The 22,191-nt window shown below is 45.5% G+C and overlaps 1 protein-coding gene across 2 annotated transcripts in view; it reads left to right on the top strand.

Annotated features, from left to right (window-relative positions):
* The window catches only part of CDH13 (cadherin 13), a 691,633-nt gene that overhangs the window by 634,288 nt on the left and 35,154 nt on the right, over window positions 1-22,191 (top strand). For both annotated transcript variants that reach the window (XM_066583672.1, XM_066583671.1), the window contains exon 12: window positions 16,713-16,940. In XM_066583672.1, the coding sequence (XP_066439769.1) occupies window positions 16,713-16,940 (228 nt within the window). The remainder of the gene's footprint in view (window positions 1-16,712; window positions 16,941-22,191) is intronic.

Below are 22,191 nucleotides of genomic sequence, written 5' to 3'. Positions count from 1 at the left end.
TGGGTTCAGAGGGGCATCATCTCTCCCCAAGGAGAGCACCCAGAAGGGGTGTGAAGACACCTAGGAGGGGAGTGGGCTCAGAGGGGCATCATCTCTCCCCAAGGAGAGCACCCAGAAGGGGTGTGGAGACACCTAGGAGGTGGGTGAAGAGACTTACAAGGCCATGCAAGCTCCTCTGGGTTATATATGCAAATAAAGAAGATGGAACAATACCTCTGCAGCGCCACCTATTGGATGGCAGCATTCCTTTAAATCAATGTACGACTCTTTAAACAGGTCTCTAAAACAATGATTGGGAATAGGAAACCAAGCCCGAAAACCATACACAGACAGCTGTTTCAGGGTGTTTGCCCCTCATTAGTGTGCAGTAGTTCTGGCTTGGCTGGTGAGAGGCCTGTAATGTGGGTCAGGAGGGGTGTCGTCTCTTCCCAAGGAGAGCACCAAGAAGGGGTGTGGAGACACCTAGGAGGTGACTGAGGAGACTTATAAGGCCATGCATGCTCCTCTGGGTAATATGCAAATAAGGAAGATCGGACAACCTATTTAGGTCACCTACCTTTCTGCCTTAGGAACACCCAGAAATGTATGAGAAACACCCTCTTTTATGCAAATATGCATAGGCTCCACCTTCAGAAATGCTGGGAGAAATGGATGTGCGGATGTTGTATGATAGAGTCCAAGTGCCACCTGGACAATCAGAAGTGCGGATAGCACTGAGGCATCAGCTGCTTTGGACATGGAGGAGGTGAAGATGGGTCACTTTAACTTAATTCGATATTTCACAAAACCAAAGTTTATTCTGCAAATGCCGATTCCGCACTTCCTGTTTTGTTTATGGTACAGTTAATACTTTGTTCTTATTTTATTTTGGCTTGCATATCTGCCGCATCATTAATGCAAGTTGAGTCAAGTAATTTCACCAGGGTCACGCTTGGTCTCAGAGGGCTTGTCTGAGTTTTGCAGATGCACAGCTTTATATTATTTGCATACAAATGTCTTCGCCCGTGTTGGTAAATTTGCATGATGTAGCAAGTTGCTGTAAGCTGCAGTGATATTCATCAATACTTTCTATATTGTGCTGCAATGGCATTCTGACCTCAATCTCGCTGCTTGGCTTCGGTTGTGCGAAAGCTGAATTTGCACTAGTTAAATCATATTGAGGCAACTGGTGGCTTACCAGAGCGTAGTACAATAAGGACGTATAGGGACTCCTGCAATATCATAATGAGAACAAGAATCAAATCGAAGAGTGACATTGTAGAAGGGGCAGGTGCGTGATCAGCAAGTCCAGTCTCACATACCCCTTATATCCCCTGTATACACACTACCTATATATATATAGTTTCTTATAGCATTGTGTTCTATGGGGAACCAATGGATTGAGACCTTGCTACTTCCTGAGACCGTGGCTAATGACATCAGAGGGCCGGACACATTGACGGCACTAATGTAAAATTATATTATTATGTTACATGAAAAACTGTAAAAAGAGGTCCATTACTGAGCCTCACCATTTACATGGGATGAAGGGGGTCTTTAGAGGTTTTATTAACCTAAAGTATTCCCAAGTGCTAGACTGAGACATCAAGAGGGGGAATAACCGAACTTGGGTATTTAGAGTTTTCTATCAATTTGGTTTAGTAGTTGTATGTATAAATGCTACAGGACCCATACAGAAAGCCTGTGAATCCTATTTCATCCATCCACTTGTGAAAAAAAACCTGAGAGTCCTGCTTCCACCGCCCACTCATGGCGAAAGCCTATGAGTCCTGTACCCCCTCAACCTAGGACTCAGGCTTCATTTTTCCAACTCATAAAGAAAGTCTATGTTTTCTTCTCCCTGCCCACTCATAGAAAGACTGTGATTCTTTCTCCCCCACCCACTCATAGAGAAAGCTTGTTTCCCCCACCCACTCAAATAAAGAGCCTGCGAGTCCTGCTTTCCTCCGATCATTCATGGAGAAAGCCTGTAAATCCTGCTTCCCTCCGACCACTCGTGGAGAAAGCCTGTAAATCCTGCTTCCCTAAAATCACTCATGGAGAAAGCCTGTGAGTCCTGCTTCCCTCCATCCACTCATGGAGAAAGCCTGTAAATCCTGCTTCCCTGCAATCACTCATGGAGAAAGCCTGTGAGTCCTGCTTCCCTCCATCCACTCGTGGAGAAAGCCTGTAAATCCTGCTTCCCTGCAATCACTCATGGAGAAAGCCTGTGAGTCCTGCTTCCCTCCATCCACTCATGGAGAAAGCCTGTAAATCTTGCCTCCCTCCAACCACCCATGGAGAAAGCCTGTGAGTCCTGCTTCCCTCCAAACACTCATGGCAAAAGCCTGTGAGTCCTGCTTCCCTCTGCCCACTTATGGAGAAAACCTGTAAATCCTGCTTCCCTCCACCCACTCATGAGGAAAGCCTGCAAGTCCTGTTTACCTCCATCCGATCATGGAGAAAGCCTGTGAGTCCTGCTTCCCTCCATTCAATCATGGAGAAAGCCTGTGAGTCCTGCTTCTCTCCGACCACTCATGGCGAAAGCCTGTGAGTCCTGCTTCCCTCCATTCAATCATGGAGAAAGCCTGTGAGTCCTGCTTCTCTCCGACCACTCATGGCAAAAGCCTGTGAGTCCTGCTTCCCTCCATCCAATCATGGAGAAAGCCTGTGAGTCCTGCTTCCCTCCATTCAATCATGGAGAAAGCCTGTGAGTCCTGCTTCTCTCCGACCACTCATGGCGAAAGCCTGTGAGTTCTGCTTCCCTCGCCCACTCACAGCAAAAGCCTTGGAACTTGTAGACATGCCTTGTAGATGTCTGTATATGTCTATAAATCCATCTTCTGAGGGAACCAATCACGTCCGAAGGGGCACATCTTTCGGGTGCCACTTTGTTTCAGCGATCAGTAGGCATTTCAGCAGCTGTAACCCAGCAATCAAAATGTCTGACATATCAAATGTTATATATAATGACAGCTACTCTCTAGCCCTACTGTATGTTCTATGCAGCCAATTTAGATGAAACAAAAACGTATGTGCAAAGGTAGAGAGAAAGGTGATCAATTATTTAAGGGAAGTTGCAGGGGGCAAGACATATCCCTGCAATGGTCCAAAGAATGGTTGACCGTGTAGTACATAGTAGGGTCTCGTAGAGCAGACGCCAGTCTTTGCCGATGGTTTCCACCATGGCAAATAGACTTGATTGCTGATTGGGAGTCAACCCCCCCACCACCACCACCATCTCAATGAAGCCTTGATGCCCTAATAGGACGCATCGAATAGGGTTGTCCTGATGGTCCATCCCCTTTAACATACCCCACAGCAGCTTTACCTTCCATCTTTCAATGATTTTGACTTTATTGCAGAACAACTCTCTAATATCTCCCAGTATATTACATATTCTTTGTGTGCCGTTATTAAGAACCAGCGGTCAATGTCACACCGGCTGATTCATTCCAGCATTTCGTGGATTTTTAGCGCTATAAACAGAAATTAATTGGCACATTCTGCTTCTACCTGTTTTGGTAGAAAACAGACAATTAGATTTGATGGCAGCACAATTAATGTCCTTATCTCATACTCGCCACTGCAATAATTAAGACTCCGGCTCCAGATGTCGTTCTTTTTGCTATTTAAATCTCATAAATTGCCGGCAAAATATTGCTTTAATATGTCATCACGCAGTCTTGATTAAAAATTAAAGTGATGAAATCAGTGTTTAATACGGCTGCCGCGCTCCGGCGCTTATTACCAGATCTGAAGGAGATTTCCTACCTAAATTACCGTGTACAAGAATGTGATTACAATACAAGCCACGCGCAATATTTACTTGTGTGCGGATTTATAATTGTATAGGATGAGGACTGTTATTAGCAGGTGTCCATCCAGTCCCCGAGGTGGGGGCCGGCGGTGCAGAGGTTGTTGGATGAAGGACATTTCTTCATCCTGTAAGTTGTAAGACAGATCCCTTTAACCCATTTCTCATATTTTAATCTTTGCTTTCTCCTCCTCGCTTTCAAAAAATCCTAACTTTAATACTTTTCTGCCGACATTACCATCTGAGGACTTATTTTTCATTTTTGCATTGAAAAACTTAAATAAATTTCTAAGTTGGATGAAATGGAAAAAGGAAATATGCAATTGTGCCACTTTGGGGTAAATCATGTTTCCTGCAGCATAGAATGTACAAACATGCTGTTCTCTTTATTCTGGGAGCCCGTATGATTACAGAAATACCAAATTTATATAGTTATTTTTATTCTTACTACTTTCAATAAACCATCATAACTTTTTTTTTACTTTTCCATCAATGACGTTGTGGGTGGAATGGTTTTTCAAAAGGGAACCTGGAGTTCCTATTAGTACCATTTTTGGATACACCTGACTTGCTGATTGTTTTTCTAAAACTTTAGCTTGGTTGACATGGTAACCAAGAAAAGCACAATTCTAGCGTTGTGTATTTTTTTTCTGTCGGCGCTCATCTGGCAGGATAAATAATGCTTTTTCTTAATAGATCAGATTTTACAGAAGTAATGATACCAATTATGTTTGATTTTTTTTATTTTAAAAATGGGAAAGGGTTGTTTATTAGAGATGAGCGAACACCAAAATGCTCGGGTGCTCGTTATTCGAAACGAACTTCCCGCGATGTTCGAGGGTTCGTTTCGAATAACGAACCCCATTGAAGTCAATGGGCGACCCGAGCATTTTTGTATTTCGCCGATGCTCGCTAAGGTTTTCATGTGTGAAAATCTGGGCAATTCAAGAAAGTGATGGGAACGACACAGCAACGGATAGGGCAGGCGAGGGGCTACATGTTGGGCTGCATCTCAAGTTCACAGGTCCCACTATTAAGCCACAATACCGGCAAGAGTGGGGCCCCCCCCTCCCAACAACTTTTACTTCTGAAAAGCCCTCATTAGCATGGCATACCTTTGCTAAGCACCAAACTACCTCCAACAAAGCACAATCACTGCCTGCATGACACTCCACTGACACTTCTCCTGGGTTACATGCTGCCCAACCGCACCCCCTCCCCCCCACAGCGTACACCAAACTGTCCCTGCGCAGCCTTCAGCTGCCCTCATGCCACACCACCCTCATGTCTATTTAGAAGTGCGTCTGCCATGACGAGGGACCGCAGGCACACACTGCAGAGGTTGGCACGGCTAGGCAGCGACCCTCTTTAAAAGTGGCGGGGCGATAGCCCACAATGCTGTACAGAAGCAATGAGAAATAGAATCCTGTGCCACCGCCATCAGGAGCTGCACACGTGGGCATAGCAATGGGGAACCTATGTGCCACACACTATTCATTCTGTCAAGGTGTCTGCATGCCCCAGTCAGACCGCGGTTTTTAATTCATAGACACAGGCAGGTACAACTCCCTATTGTGAAGTCCCTGTGGACCCACAGCATGGGTGGCTCCCTGGAACCCACCGGCGGTACACAAAAAAATCCCATTGCATTGCCCAACACAGCTGAGATAGTAATGTCGTGCTTAATACAGGTGGGCTTCGGCCCACACTGCATGCCCCAGTCTGACTGGGGTTCTTTTCAAGTGTACAGATGTAGTAAAAACTCCGTGTGCACCTACAGCATGGGTGGGTGCCAGGAAGCCACCGGCGGTACATAGAAATATCCCATTGCATTGCCCAACACAGCTGAGGTAGTAATGTCGTGCGTAATACAGGTGGGCTTCGGCCCACACTGCATGCCCCAGTCAGACTGGGGTTCTTTTCAAGTGTACAGATGTAGTAAAAACTCCGTGTGCACCTACAGCATGGGTGGCTCCCTGGAACCCACCGGCGGTACACAAAAATATCCCATTGCATTGCCCAACACAGCTGAGGTAGTAATGTCGTGCTTAATGCAGGTGGGCTTCGGCCCACACTGCATGCCCCAGTCAGACTGGGGTTCTTTACAAGTGGAAACAGATGCATTTATAATTCCCTGTGGACCCACAGCATGGGTGGGTGCCAGGAAGCCATCGGCGGTACATAATAATATCCCATTGCATTGCCCAACACAGCGGATGTAACGTCAGCTGTAATGCAGGTGGGCTAAAAATTCATTTGATTACACTGTAGGCGAGGGCCCACAAAAATTGCTGTATCAACAGTACTAATGTACATCCAAAAAATTGGCCATGGCCAACCAAGAGGGCAGGTGAAACCCATTAATCGCTTTGGTTAATGTGGCTTAATTGGTAACTAGGCCAGGAGGCAGCCCAGTGTAACGAAAAATTGGTTCAAGTTAAAGTCCCAACGCTTTTAAGAGCATTGAAACATATAAAAATTGTTCAGAAAAATTATTTGAGTGAGCCTTGTGGCCCTAAGAAAAATTGCCCGTTCGGCGTGATTACGTGAGGTTTCAGGAGGAGGAGGAATATTAGACACAGATTGATAAAGCAGAAATGTCCCCGTTTTGGATGGTGAGAGAGAACGTAGCTTCCATCCGCGGGTGCAGCCTACGTATTGCTTACGTATCCTTGCTCTCCGCTGGTGGAGAAGAGAAGTCTGGCGAAATCCAGGCTTTGTTCATCTTGATGAGTGTTAGCCTGTCGGCACTGTCGGTTGACAAGCGGGTACGCTTATCTGTGATGATTCCCCCAGCCGCACTAAACACCCTCTCCGACAAGACGCTAGCCGCAGGACAAGCAAGCACCTCCAGGGCATACAGCGCTAGTTCAGGCCACGTGTCCAGCTTCGACACCCAGTAGTTGTAGGGGGCAGAGGCGTCATGGAGGACGGTCGTGCGATCGGCTACGTACTCCCTCACCATCCTTTTACAGTGCTCCCGCCGACTCAGCCTTGACTGGGAAGCGGTGACACAGTCTTGGTGGGGAGCCATAAAGCTGTCCAGGCCCTTAAAGACTGTTGCACTGCCTGGGATGTACATGCTGCTCGATCTCCGCACCTCCCCTGCTACCTTGCCCTCGGTACTGCGCCTTCTGCCACTAGCGCTGTCGGCTGGGAATTTTACCATCAGCTTGTCCGCAAGGGTCCTGTGGTATAGCAACACTCTCGAACCCCTTTCCTCTTCGGGAATGAGAGTGGGCAGGTTCTCCTTATAGCGTGGGTCGAGCAGTGTGTACACCCAGTAATCCGTTGTGGCCAGAATGCGTGCAACGCGAGGGTCACGAGAAAGGCATCCTAACATGAAGTCAGCCATGTGTGCCAGGGTACCTGTACGCAACACATGGCTGTCTTCACTAGGAAGATCACTTTCAGGATCCTCCTCCTCCTCCTCCTCCTCCTCCTCCTCAGGCCATACACGCTGAAAGGATGACAGGCAATCAGCCGGTGTACAGTCAGCAGCGGGCCAAGCTGTCTCTTCCCCCTCCTCCTCATCCTCCTCATGCTCCTCCTCCTCCTCCTGTACGCGCTGAGAAATAGACAGGAGGGTGCTCTGACTATCCAGCGACATACTGTCTTCCACCGCCCCCGTTTCTGAGCGCAAAGCAGCTGCCTTTATGCTTTGCAGGGAATTTCTCAAGATGCATAGCAGAGGAATGGTGACGCTAATGATTGCAGCATCGCCGCTCACCACCTGGGTAGACTCCTCAAAATTACCAAGGACATGGCAGATGTCTGCCAACCAGGCCCACTCTTCTGAAAAGAATTGAGGAGGCTGACTCCCACTGCGCCGCCCATGTTGGAGTTGGAATTCGACTACAGCTCTACGCTGTTCATAGAGCCTGGCCAACATGTGGAGCGTAGAGTTCCACCGTGTGGGCACGTCGCACAGCAGTCGGTGCACTGGCAGCTTAAAGCGATGTTGCAGGGTGCGCAGGGTGGCAGCGTCTGTGTGGGACTTGCGGAAATGTGCGCAGAGCCGGCGCGCCTTTACGAGCAGGTCTGACAAGCGTGGGTAGCTTTTCAGAAAGCGCTGAACCACCAAATTAAAGACGTGGGCCAGGCATGGCACGTGCGTGAGGCTGCCGAGCTGCAGAGCCGCCACCAGGTTACGGCCGTTGTCACACACGACCATGCCCGGTTGGAGGCTCAGCGGCGCAAGCCAGCGGTCGGTCTGCTGTGTCAGACCCTGCAGCAGTTCGTGGGCCGTGTGCCTCTTATCTCCTAAGCTGAGTAGTTTCAGCACGGCCTGCTGACGCTTGCCCACCGCTGTGCTGCCACACCGCGCGACACCGACTGCTGGCGACGTGCTGCTGCTAACACATCTTGATTGCGAGACAGAGGTTGCGTAGGAGGAGGAGGAGGAGTGTGCTTTAGTGGAGGAAGCATACACCTCCGCAGATACCACCACCGAGCTGGGGCCCGCAATTCTGGGGGTGGGTAGGACGTGAGCGGTCCCAGGCTCTGACTCTGTCCCAGCCTCCACTAAATTCACCCAATGTGCCGTCAGGGAGATGTAGTGGCCCTGCCCGCCTGTGCTTGTCCACGTGTCCATTGTTAAGTGGACCGTGGCAGTAACCGCGTTGGTGAGGGCGCGTACAATGTTGCTGGAGACGTGGTCGTGCAGGGCTGGGACGGCACATCGGGAAAAGTAGTGGCGACTGGGAACTGAGTAGCGCGGGGCCGTCGCCTCCATGATACTTTTGAAGGACTCCGTTTCCACAACCCTATACGGCAGCATCTCAAGGCTGATGAATTTTGCTATGCGGACGGTTAACGTTTGAGCGTGCGGGTGCGTGGCGGCGTACTTGCGCTTGCGCTCCAACAGTTGCGCAAGCGACGGCTGGACGGTGCGCTGAACTACACTGGTGGATGGGGCCGAGGACAGCGGAGGTGAGGGTGTGGGTGCAGGCCATGAGGCGGTAGTGCCCGTGTCCTGAGAGGGGGGTTGCATCTCAGTGGCAGGTTGGGGCACAGGGGGAGAGGCAGGGGTGCAAACCGGAGGCGGTGAACGGCCTTCGTCCCACCTTGTGGGGTGCTTGGCCATCATATGTCTGCGCATGCTGGTGGTGGTGAGGCTGTTGGTGTTGGCTCCCCGGCTGAGCTTTGCGCGACAAAGGTTGCACACCACTGTTCGTCGTCGTCAGGCGTCTCTGTGAAAAACTGCCAGACCTTAGAGCACCTCGGCCTCTGCAGGGTGGCATGGCGCAAGGGTGCGCTTTGGGAAACAGTTGGTGGATTATTCGGTCTGGCCCTGCCTCTACCCCTGGACACTGCACTGCCTCTTGCAACCTGCCCTGCTGCTGCCCCTGTCTCCCCCTCTGAAGAACTGTCCTGAGTAGGCGTTGCAAACCAGGTGGGGTCAGTCACCTCATCGTCCTGCTGCTCTTCCTCCGAATCCTCTGTGCGCTCCTCCCTCGCACTTACTGCCCTCACTACTACCTGACTGCAAGACAACTGTGTCTCATCGTCATCGTCCTCCTCACCCACAGAAAGTTCTTGAGACAGTTTGCGGAATTCCCCAGCCTCATCCCCCGGACCCCGGGAACTTTGCAATGGTTGGGCATCAGTGACGATAAACTCCTCTGGTGGGAGAGGAACCACTGCTGCCCAATCTGAGCAGGGGCCAGAGAACAGTTCCTGGGAGTCTTCACGCAGCTGAGCAGGTGTCATTGGAGTGGAGTGAGGAGGCTGGGAGGAAGGAGGAGCAGCAGACAGAGGATTCTGATTTGCAGCAGTGGACGGCGCAGAACTGCGGGTGGACGATAGGTTGCTCGAAGCACTTTCTGCCATCCAGGACAGGACCTGCTCACACTGCTCATTTTCTAATAACCGTCTCCCGCGTGGACCCATTAATTGGGCGATGAATGTGGGGACGGCAGAAACGTGCCTCTCTCCTAATCGCGCAGCAGTCGGCTGCGACACACCTGGATCAGGAGCTCGGCCTGTGCCCACACCCTGACTTGGCCCTCCGCGTCCTCGGCCGCGTCCACGTCCTCTAGGCCTACCCCTACCCCTCAGCATGCTGTATTACCAGTGATTTGATTTCACAGGCAGGAAATAAATTGGCGTAAGACTGCAGGCCAAATATAATTTTTTCCCTTTTTTGAAAACGAAAGGCCCCACTGCCTCTAGTGAATGAATAATCTAAGTTTAATAACTGTGCTGTGGCCCTGCTAATGTGTCACAGAACGTGAGGGTAGCAGAGTTATTAACTCTTGCAGAGCAGGTATTTTTTTCCCAATTAAGGAAAGCAAATGGCGAAGCCAGCAGTAAACCGTAGCTGGGTGCGTCTGATTTTTTAACGTTGTACACGCAGCTCACACGTGTCCACAGCCCTTAGGACGGACAGAGGCAGGACAAATAGATTTCGTTTCCCTTTTTTTACACCAAAAGGACCCACTGCGTATATTCAATGAACATGAGAAGTTTAATAACTGTGCTGTGTCCCTGCTAATGTGTCACCGAACTTGAGGGTAGCAGAGTTATTAACTCTGGCAGAGCAGGTATTTTTTTCCCAATTAAGGAAAGCAAATGGCGAAGCCAGCAGTAAACCGTAACTGGGTGCGTCTGATTTTTTAACGTTGTACACGCAGCCGACACGTGTCCACAGCCCTTAGGACGGACAGAGGCAGGACAAATAGATTTCGTTTCCCCTTTTTTTACACCAAAAGGACCCACTGCGTATATTCAATGAACATGAGAAGTTTAATAACTGTGCTGTGTCCCTGCTAATGTGTCACAGAACTTGAGGGTAGCAGAGTTATTAACTCTGGCAGAGCAGGTATTTTTTTCCCAATTAAGGAAAGCAAATGGCGAAGCCAGCAGTAAACCGTAGCTGGGTGCATCTGATTTTTTAACGTTGTACACGCAGCTCACACGTGTCCACAGCCCTTAGGACGGACAGAGGCAGGACAAATAGATTTCGTTTCCCTTTTTTTACACCAAAAGGACCCACTGCGTATATTCAATGAACAATAACTGTGTTGTGGCCCTGCCTACACAATTCTTTCCCTGTAGTATCAATGGAGGGTGCAATGCTCTGCAGAGGCGATTTTGAGAGAAAAAAAAATATGCAGCACAGCTAACAGCAGCCAGCACAGTACTGCACACGGTTAAATATGGCCCTAGAAAGGACCGTTGAGGTTCTTGAAGGCTACACTCACTCCTAACACTCTCCCTGCCTATCCAACACTTCTGTCCCTAATGCCGGGTGCAACGCTCTGCAGAGGCGATTTTGAGAAAAAAAAAAAAAAGGCACTGCTAACAGCAGCCAACACACAGGTATTACTGGCCCTAATAAGGACCTTTGGGGTTCTTGAAGCCTACACTAACTGCTATTTCTCTCCCTACAGCAGGCTCCGGTACCAGCAGCACTGTCCCTCATCTAACTCACAAGGCATCTGAGGCGAGCCGCGGGAGGGGCCGACTTTTATATTCGGGTGACATCTGATCTTCCCAGCCACTCACAGCAGGGGGGTGGTATAGGGCTTGAACGTCACAGGGGGAAGTTGTAATGCCTTCCCTGTCTTTCAATTGGCCAGAAAAGCGCGCTAACGTCTCAGGGAAGGAAGTGAAAGTAACCGGAACACCGCATGGTGTTCGTTACGAATAACGAACATCCCGAACACCCTAATATTCGCACGAATATCAAGCTCGGACGAATACGTTCGCTCATCTCTATTGTTTATGTTTAATATTTACTATTTTCTGTTATAATTAAAAAAAACTTTATTTAACTTATTTTCACTTTTTCTTTTCTTTTGTACCCATAGGGGACTTGAACTATCATCTGCCCTGTTACATTTCTGCAGGCATTCTGTTAAGAAGTGCCACAGACATGGATTAATAGGCAGAAATGTATGGCAGCCCTGAGGGCCACCTGGACAGTATCCCATGATCTCATTGTGCGGGAGGGGGGGGGAAACCTCTTGGGTGACAGAGGGAGATCCCCCACTGTTGAGATATTTAACAGTGGCCTTAATGGCTGCGATCAGTAATCACAGCTCTTGCGACCAAGTGTCAGCTACACAATACAGCTGATATCTGTTCTATTTGCAACACGCAAACCCATGCACATCCACCTACATGTACTGCAGATGCCACAAAGCCAATGGAATGCGGTGGAAGCAGTCGCATAGGATAGTCCTATCTACCTATTTACTGTATGAGTCTATAAAGTCCTCCCATGTGTCTGTCCTTACCTTGTCTCTAAACCTGACATCTCCTGAGATTTATGGAGTGAGATGTTAGACAACCATGAAAAAAAAGGAATATGTCCAATGGATGCCAAAGCGAATGCGATCAATCAGACATTCATCACCCATAAGTGCGATAAATGTATTAGGAGGCTCAAGTCTCTTAATACATTTGTTGTGTCTGGCAGCACCGTCATGTGCCAAAGTGAAATCTACGCTAGCTACGGGCCGGCATGGGGTTCAGCTGCCATTTACATCAGTTTCTGACATAATTCATAGTAAATCTGACAGGCTAAGCATGTTAGGCCCCACCCATTTTTTAAGTGGGGGCGGGCACTAATATTCAAATAGTTGGAATTTTGGCATTTGCGCTAAAATCACCCCACAATTAAGGCACAAGCCAGATAATTCATATGCCCAATTTATCTCACTGTCCTATAATGAATGTGATGGATTAATGGGTGACAAGCTCTGGTTCCTCCTGTCCTGAGATGGTGGCAAGTGATGTAGGGGGACCATTTTTTCCATGGATGCCCCTCCCCTATGTAGAAGTATTGCTAAATAAGGCATTGACCCAGCTTGAGACTACATTCACATTGACCAATGCAATTTCGTCCAGTGAAAAATTGACCAATTTCATTGCAAGTACATGCGTGTTTCATATCCGTTTTTGCATCCCTAACACGCAAGTGTCATCCGTTTTTCAGGCGCGTAAAAAAAAAAAAAAGGGAGGTGCCCCATTGACATAATTTAAAACCCCCATTGAAGTCAAAGGATGAGTGAAAAAACCCCACAATGCTCACAAATCCATTTTCTTAACACACCCATTGAATTGTTTCAAGAAACGCACCAGAATAAGACACGCTGCGATTTTTTTCACATCGTCCATCCGTCCGTGAAAGAAAAAAAAATCGCACACATGTATACTTATTTATTATTACTGTCCTGCGGGCCTTTGTAAAATTCAACAGTATCAATTGGTCCAATTTTGCCGATGGTTTACCCGTGATTTTTGCGCTTACTTGGGATTTTTCCATGCAATAGCTTTTTTTATTTGCTGCGTGTTTTTCACACGCATATTAAAAAATCACATCTTAGTTCTCTCTTTTTAATTATGGTTTCCAGGGTTACCTGCGTTAACATTGGATTGCGCTCGCATCATACAAGAGCAGTCCGTTTTTTTTTTTTTAAAGCTCAGCTGTAGACTTTGGTTTGAAAATTGTACCAAAATATCGATAGGCCGCCATATTTTTTACTTTGACTTTTCGTAAAAAAAAGTCATTTGAATACACCCATTCAGATGACTGGATTCTATTTCCATCGGATTTCAGATCAATTTTTTTCAGTCGGTAAGTCTTATGGAAAAATCGTTAGTGTGAAAAGACCCTTAAACTAGACAGTCATAGAATGATCACAGTATGAATGCTAAATTTGTTAAGACTGTTTAGTCTAAGTTGAGACCACCTTTTGGTTGGCTTATTTTATGCTAAAAATTTTGGCAAAATTTTGTGCAATTTACCGAAATTTGGCATAACTTTCGGCACACTTTAGGCCCTGTCCCTTTTAAATGAAGCACCGACCTTTTCTCAGCCAAAAGTTTTGAAAGTTTCTAAAATACATAGTCAATGTGGCGCAAAACATGTTTAACAGTTTTCCGCCACAATTTGTAGATAAGCCCTATTGACTTTAACGAGTCTGAGTTCCATCCGAGTTCAATAAGTTTCAAACTAAGATGTTAAAATTGCCCGTGTTAATAAGCCCATAGATTGGCGGCATCGAGCTGTGTACAGTCAGCTTTCATAGAGAGAAAGTAATGGTGAAACGTAGAAGCCATTAATTGACTTTCTCATTATGTTTCTATTAGATTACTGCTCCCTGCGTAATACAGAGATACATTTACATGGCAGGACCAATAACACATTATCAACAATTGAGGAAAAAAAAAAAAACGGTCCTACGGTCGACAGTTTCTTAATTCCGAATTTTTTTTTTTCTCCATTTTAATATCACTGACTAGAAGGCAAAAAAGATAAAGACGCGTTCAGACACTATCAGTCCGGCCCGGAAATAATGCATTCAGAATTAAAGACAGCAATTTAATTAAATGCATGAAAGGCGACTTTTGTGATCATATTTCAAATGCGCCATTGTGTTTTCAACCATTCCATCGCATGACTTTTCTTAATAATACATCAAGATCCAAGAATGTGTTGGATTCGTATTACAAATTCAATTAGTCCAATCAAAAGTGAAAAATAATTTATTTTTCATTAAAGAGACTCGGCAGCGGAGTTGCTCGGGAAGTTTCAGAAACAATAGGCAGCAGTCTGTGTTCTCTGCTCGGCTGGTTGAAATGGATGGCGTGTCACTTGTCATATAATAACTTGGTTTTTTTATGCGCTCGCTCAATAGCGTCTAAATCCGAACTTCATACATCCAACAATATTATGGAGACGTCTTCTAAGCTTCTATGTGCGGTTGGCAGATTATGGGACGGGACCCTCACTCTTTGAATTTCGATCGTATTTAACTGAGCGGGCAAGAAAACTTCTTCCAATAGTAGCAGATATACAATACCTCTATCGCCCTCATGGGGAATTATGAGCTGATTATCTTTATAGGGGTCTTCCCATTACTTAAAATTGCTTCACAACCACTCTGTACTTCCTGGTTGCTGCTGACCAGGACATGGGACTGCTGCAGCCAATCACTGGGTGTAGAAGGTCGCTGCTGTGGTTAGTGATTGGCTGCAGCAGTCCCATGTCCTGGTCAGCAGCAACTAGGAAGGACAAAGTGGTGTGAAGCAATTTTAAGTTGAGGGAAGACTATTTTTAGGAGGAATTACATCTTAAAGGAATTGTCTACTTTGGACAAAGGTTCCCTGACAATAAGCTGATCACAAAGTGTCCCCCTCCTGAGACCTCATCCAATCTTTAAAGGGACCATGTCGCAGGTTTAGTATAAGTCAGGAATAACTTCTTCCTAACATACTCATGCCTTCAGAAATCAAGTTTGTAAAAATTTGGAGCCACATGCAAATCAAGGGTGAACAGTTTGGTGGGCGTACCGGTATAAGGGGTTATAAGTGACTGGTTAGGGGTTATCCAGTTACTGGACAATATGTCCCTTTTAGTGCCTACTGTGATAAAATAAGAAAAGAAAGTGTACTTACCCATCCTCTGTTGCCACAATCCAACACTGCTGCCCCGCTGTGGTCCCGGTGTTTGTTGTGACAGATGATGTCACCAGAAGTTAGGTGACCTCTGCCACCGATCAGAGGCTGCAGCATCTCTGTTTATTCTCCTGGCATCATCGCTTGCATCCTGGGCACAATGATACCAGGAGTGTGGAATGCTAGTGCTGTAACCTTTGATGAGCTGCAGCAGTCACCTGATTTCTGTCACAACAAATGCCGGGACCACAGCGGGGCTGCAGTGCTGAATCACAGTGGCATAGGACAGGCAAGTACATTTGATCCCTTTAACTGCAGGGGTATGTTTCTTTAAAAATGATTTTGTGAGATAAGCTGGCTGCATTGGTGGGAAAGGAACCAGAAGTGAGCGGGTGCCATGTTTTTGCTGAGAGTCAAGAACAGTTAACGTGTAGAGATACGGACAGACCTGCAACATAGTGGTCTCTTGCAGGCACAGCGAGGAGCTCAACGAGTTGTAATTTCTACAGAGAAAGAGAAGAAAGGGATAGTTGCAAAAATCCTCTTACTGAGATTGCTGAGCAGTTCTAACCAGACAGAGTGGTCAGCCCCCAATTCTGGTATGGCTGAACAGAAGTTGTATTAAAAGTTAAATTCAGTATGGCAGCAGTATATTGAGCTAGGTGCAATATGGTTCTTCGCACCATGTGCCTAGCTGGAGGCCCTATGACTGGGTCTTCTTGTTTCTTGGTCAGGAGGGGACATTTCACCATCCCAATGGGATTCAATTACCAGCAACGCAACTAGAGTTGGGCATATGTCATAAAGTGAGGTGTCCTTCTCAATGACCTAGAATGGATAGCCACCCAGTAAGAGCGGCTCCAATTCTCATAGACTCTTACAGGATGGCTATTCCTGTGAGTAGATGTCTTGTACTACATTGGTAGGCTGCAGCTTCCCCTAGAAAAATCAATTGCTGCTGGCAATACTGAAATCAGGACCCAAGCGGATCAGTTGTTTGCCCCAGGCCCCACATTCGGGGAAGGACTGTGCATGTTGGCTCCACCACTTTTAAAGAGTATTCCGAAATCAGAGATTTGTAGCATACTTAGACAGGCAACTCGAAGTAACCCCATTATCCACGTAGGTCCAGCTTGCAGATCTGGGTCAACATCTACCATCCGATTATGGTGCTGCATTAGAGTGGTTCGAAGAATGTCACAAAAATTTTCCAACAAACTATAAAAAATGATCTCTATGATTTCATAGATGCAAAGATAGCACAAATGTCCAGTCTGTGTGTACATGGGTAGTTTAAAGGGATATTATAAATACTTTGTCCATGGGTTGAGTCTGGCACTACAGCTCTGCCTTCTTTAAATAGAGTTGCAGTACTCGGCACGGCCAATGGGCAAGAATGGTGTGTTTTTTGTTTCCAGAAAATACAAAATGAGTAATAATGCAATGGTAAGGATATGACTGTAGAGTCCAGAAATTAATACAGTTCCACCTTTTTTTGTTTCTCCAGGCACGCCTCCAGCAACCGGTACAGGAACTTTACAAATCACGTTAGAGGACGTTAATGACAATGCACCCTACATCTACCCAACCTCAGCGAAAGTGTGCGAAGACTCCAAAGACGTCATCACTCTAGGGGCCTGGGATAAAGACCTTCATCCGAACTCAGACCCCTTTAGATTTGAATTAGGGAGACAATCCATGTCCGACAAATCCTGGAAGCTCACACAACTGAATAGTGAGTGTCGTCTTCACACATTCCACCCTGTTTTCAATTTTACAAAGGTTTTACAGTAATTTTTATGGTTCTGGTAAATGTTCATGTCTTTACAGACTATTCCTAGAGTGATGTCAGAGGTGTGATGTGTGCTTTGAGCCAATTAGCTGTCTCACCTGATAGTACTCCATCCCCTCTTCCTCTTATCAAGGTTAGAGGAGGCCCTGTATCTGGCTTGGGGTTTCCCCGGTGGTCTAGGACTGTGTCTGTAGCTTGGAGACTCCAGGCATAGCTCACATAGGGTCCGGAAGCCAACATATATGCTTTCAGTAATAAACTTTAAGGTTAAGTTCCATTCTTGGGTGACTCCCAACTGTGTACCAGTCGGCTATTACAGGGGATCCACGTTAGTAGTATTGCATTAAAGGTCCAGCACCTGTATGTCGTGTTCCTCAAAATCCCTACCCAGTAACCAGAGTTTAAATCTATGTCCTCCTTTACTTGTGTAACAGATTTCTCAAGAGTCCTTACCGGGATCCCCTCCCAGGTTTCTCTTTGGAACTCCAATAGATAATGGAGCTGCAGTGTGCATGATCAGCCACTGTTCTATTCATACAGTGGGGAAACGAACCCCTTTCTTCATCAATGTTGGGAATCCCAGCAATCAGACCACCACCAATCAAACACATACTGTGGATAAAGGATAAGTTTAAAGGGGTGGTACCAGAATCACAAGTCATCCACTATCCATAGGATATGGAATAGCTTGATGATCGGTAGGGGTTTCACTAGTAGGACCATAACTGATCCTGAAAATGGGGGTCCCGTGTCCTCCTCTTCTCATTAATGAAGGGATGCCTCTACCACTTGCAGTGATGCCACAGTGAATGGAGCACTAGCTGTGCATGTGTAGTTGGTGCTCCATTCATTTCAGCGGGATGGGCGGAATTACCTAAGCACTTGCCATTTGGCTATCTCCGCAGTCCCATTGATAGTTAATGGAGTATAAGTGCACTTGCTCAACCAGCGCTCCATTCATTCTCATTCTCGCTGCAGTAAACCCGCAGTGAGCAGGATGGGGTAATAGGGGACCCCGTTCTCTGTATCAGTGGGAGTCTCAGTGATGAAACCCAGACCAATCAGCGAGTAAGCCCCCATCCTTTCAATAGGGAATAACTTGTAATTCCAGGTACGACCCCTTTTAAATCTTGGGATAACCCCTTTGACTTAGCAAACCCTAGTGTAACTAGGACAAATCTAGTCATTCCAGACATACTTGAATGTAACCTACATTCAGATTGTACTCTATGTTGTCTTCAACTGCAGGAAAGTTCACCAATATCTTCTTTTCCGCACATCTTTTTCAGTAGAGCACAGCTGCACTCTTCATTTGGCCGGCGCGGTATAATATATTACAGGTAAAATGAGCCATGGCGTGATTTACAATGTAAAATAGAATTTGATATCCGCCATGGTCTGAGCGCCGCAACATCACTCATTTCTAATCCATCTTCAAGAACTTTTGTCAGATAATTTTTATATCTTGGGAATTGCCACCTCGTTACATAAAGCCGGCCGGCTATACACTATTTTTAGATCCATCTCAATTTTTTTTCTCAAGAAGTCTTGTTCCCACTTGAGTTTTAAGAGAAGTCACCGAAACTCACGTCAATTAAAAATCCTCCATGAAGAAGACAAAGAGAGGAGCTCGACTAAGCTGAACTCTTGTTTTTGTACTCGCCGCCATCTCCCATAAGAGGTGAAAGTATACTTAACAGAATTGAGGGCCCCGGCTCCAGACGTTTTGTGATCAGTCTTGGAGATTCATTGTGCACTTCTATCAATTTAACGTCTTCTTTTATAGTCTTTAAAATATGACAGAGAACAGGAGAGAAAAGTCTTCAGATAAGAGATATAAATGGGTGTCAGTAATAAAAAGTTGAACTAGATGAAATCTTATGAGAAGTCTTTTTGAGCTTCCATTTAGAACCTGTGCTTGTTGAACGTGGAGGATATATATGGAGGGAGAGCCTTTGCCGAGATTCACAGTAAAATGGTTTTGACATCCTGTGATGACGAGATGGAGTGCTTTACAGATGAAATCCATGTGCTTAAAAGACAAAAATTCTTAAAAAAAACTTGTATTAACTGAATTACAAGAGGAAAAGAGCAGAGTATCTCGTAATGGCAGCTTGAGACTATCTGTGATAATGGGATGGAATTATAGCAGTTCTATTTTTGTACATAATTATTATGGTAGTTCTATTCTTATAGCTAAAGGGCAATATTAGAGTAGTTATACTGCCCTGTATATACAGGAATATAAATACTATAATACTGCTGCTATGTACAAGAATATAACTACTATAATACTGCCCTGTATATACAGGAATATAACTACTATAATACTGCCCCCTATGTATAATAACCTAACTCATATAATACTGCCTCCTTATATACTGGAATATATCCACTATAATACTGCTCCCTATGTACAAGAATATAACTGCTATAATACTGCCCCCTATGTAGAAGAATATAACTGCTATAATACTGCCCCCTAAGTACAAGAATAGAACTACTATAATACAACCCCTATGTACAAGAATATAACTACTAGAATACTGCCCCCTATGTACAAGAATATAACTACTATAATACTGCTCCTATGTACAAGAATATAAATACTATAATACTGCCCCTTATATACAAGAATATAACTACTATAATACTGCCCCCTATGTACAAGAATATAGCTACTATAATACTGCCCCCCTATGTACAAGAATATAACTACTATAATACTGCCTCCCTATGTACAAGAATATAACTACTATAATACTACCCCCTATGTACAAGAATATAACTACTATAATACTGCTCCCTATGTACAAGAATATAACTACTATAATACTGCCCTCTATGTACAAGAATATAACTACTATAATACTGCCCCCTATGTACAAGAATATAACTACTATAATACTGCCTCCTATGTACAAGAATATAACTACTATAATACTGCCTCCTATGTACAAGAATATAACTACTACAATACTGCCCCCCTATGTACAAGAGTATAACTACTATAATACTGCCCCCTATGTACAAGAATATAACTACTATAATACTGCTCCTATGTACAAGAATATAACTACTATAATACTGCCTCCTATGTACAAGAATATAACTACTATAATACTGCCCCTATGTACAAGAATATAACTACTATAATACTGCTCCTATGTACAAGAATATAACTTCTGTAATACTGTCCCCTATGTACAGGAATATAACTACTCTAATACTGCCTCCTATGTACTAGAATATAACTACTATAACACTGCCTATGTACAAGAATATAACTACTATAATACTGCCCCCTATGTACAAGAATATAACTACTATAATACTGCCCCCTATGTACGAGAATATAACTACTATAATACTGCCTCCTATGTACAAGAATATAACTACTATAATACTGTCCCCTATGTACAAGACTATAACTACTGTAATACTGCCTCCCTATGTACAAGAATATAACTACTATAATACTGCCCCCTATGTACAAGAATATAACTACTATAATACTGCCCCTATGTACAAGAATATAACTACTATAATACTGCCCCCTATGTACAAGAATATAACTACTATAATACTGCCCCCTATGTACAAGAATATAACTACTATAATACTGCGCCCTATGTACAAGAATATAACTACTATACTACTGCTCCTATGTACAAGAATATAACTACTATAATACTGCCCCTATGTACAAGAATATAACTACTATAATTCTGCCTCCAATGTACAAGAATGTAACTACTATAATACTGCCCCCTATGTACAAGAGTATAACTACTATAATATTGCCTCCTATGTACAAGAATATATCTACTATAATACTGCCCCCTATGTACAAGAATATAACTACTATAAGGGCTTAGTCACACGGGCGTTTATTGCCGCGATTTGCGCATGCGTCCGGCGATTTTTTAATCGGACACATGAGCGCTTTTTATGCGCTCGTCCGATAAATTAGAGAACAGAAATCGCAGATCGCACCTATCTGCGATCTGCGATTCCTGTTCTCTTCTCTATATGCGCTCAATGGGGCCGGCGGCAGCAGCGCCGACCCCATTGAGAACATACAGAAGACAAATCATTCTTCTCTGCCACAGCTGTAACAGCTGTGGCAGAGAAGAACAATGTTTGCCCATTAAATTCAATGGAGCGGCAATACAGCCGACTCCATTGAAAGCAATGGGCTGCCGGCGTGCGCGGGATGAATTGTCGGGGAGGGGTTAAATATATAACCCCTTTCCTGCAATGCATCCTTAAATGTGAAAAAATAAAAAAAAAGGATGTACTCACCAGCTCCCGGCAGCTGGAGATCCCGGCGGACGGCCTGCAGTGGGTGTGAAGGAGGTGTGACTCAGACTGGCCCCTGATTGGCTCAGCGCTGAGCCAATCAGAAGCAAGTCTCAGTCACACCCATTCATGAATTCATGAATGGGTGTGACTGAGATCAGCCTCTGATTGGCTCAGGCTGAGCCAATCAGGGGCCAGTCTGAGTCACACCCCTTCACACCCACTGCAGTCCGGCCGCCGGGATCTCCAGCTGCCGGGAGCTGGTGAGTACATCCTTTTTTTTTTTTTTTTCACATTTAAGGATGCATTGCAGGAAAGGGGTTATATATTTAACCCCTCCCCGACAATTCATCCCGCGCACGCCGGCAGCCCATTGCTTTCAATGGAGTCGGCTGTATTGCCGCTCCATTGAATTTAATGGGCAAACATTGTTCTTCTCTGCCACAGCTGTTACAGCTGTGGCAGAGAAGAATGATTTGTCTTCTGTATGTTCTCAATGGGGTCGGCGCTGCTGCCGCCGGCCCCATTGAGCGCATATAGAGAAGAGAACAGGAATCGCAGATCGCAGATAGGTGCGATCTGCGATTTCTGTTCTCTAATTTATCGGACGAGCGCATAAAAAGCGCTCATGTGTCCGATACCATTGCAAAGCAATGGTTTTAAAAAATCGCCGGACGCATGCGCATGCGCAAATCGCGGCAATAAACGCCCGTGTGACTAAGCCCTAAGGCCTAATACTGCAGAGGGCAGTATTATAGTAGTTATATTCTTGTACATAGGGGCAGTATTAGAGTAGTTATATTTTTGTACATAGGGGGCAGTATTATAGTAGTTTTAGTCTTGTACATAAGGGGCAGTATTATAGTAGTTATATTCTTGTACATAGGGGCAG

This window comes from Eleutherodactylus coqui, chromosome 11 (assembly GCF_035609145.1).
Source record: "Eleutherodactylus coqui strain aEleCoq1 chromosome 11, aEleCoq1.hap1, whole genome shotgun sequence".
In the NCBI taxonomy this organism is placed as follows: domain Eukaryota; kingdom Metazoa; phylum Chordata; class Amphibia; order Anura; family Eleutherodactylidae; genus Eleutherodactylus; species Eleutherodactylus coqui.
The sequence above is the reverse complement of the archived record's forward strand: the minus strand, read 5'-3'. Positions and strand labels throughout refer to the sequence as shown.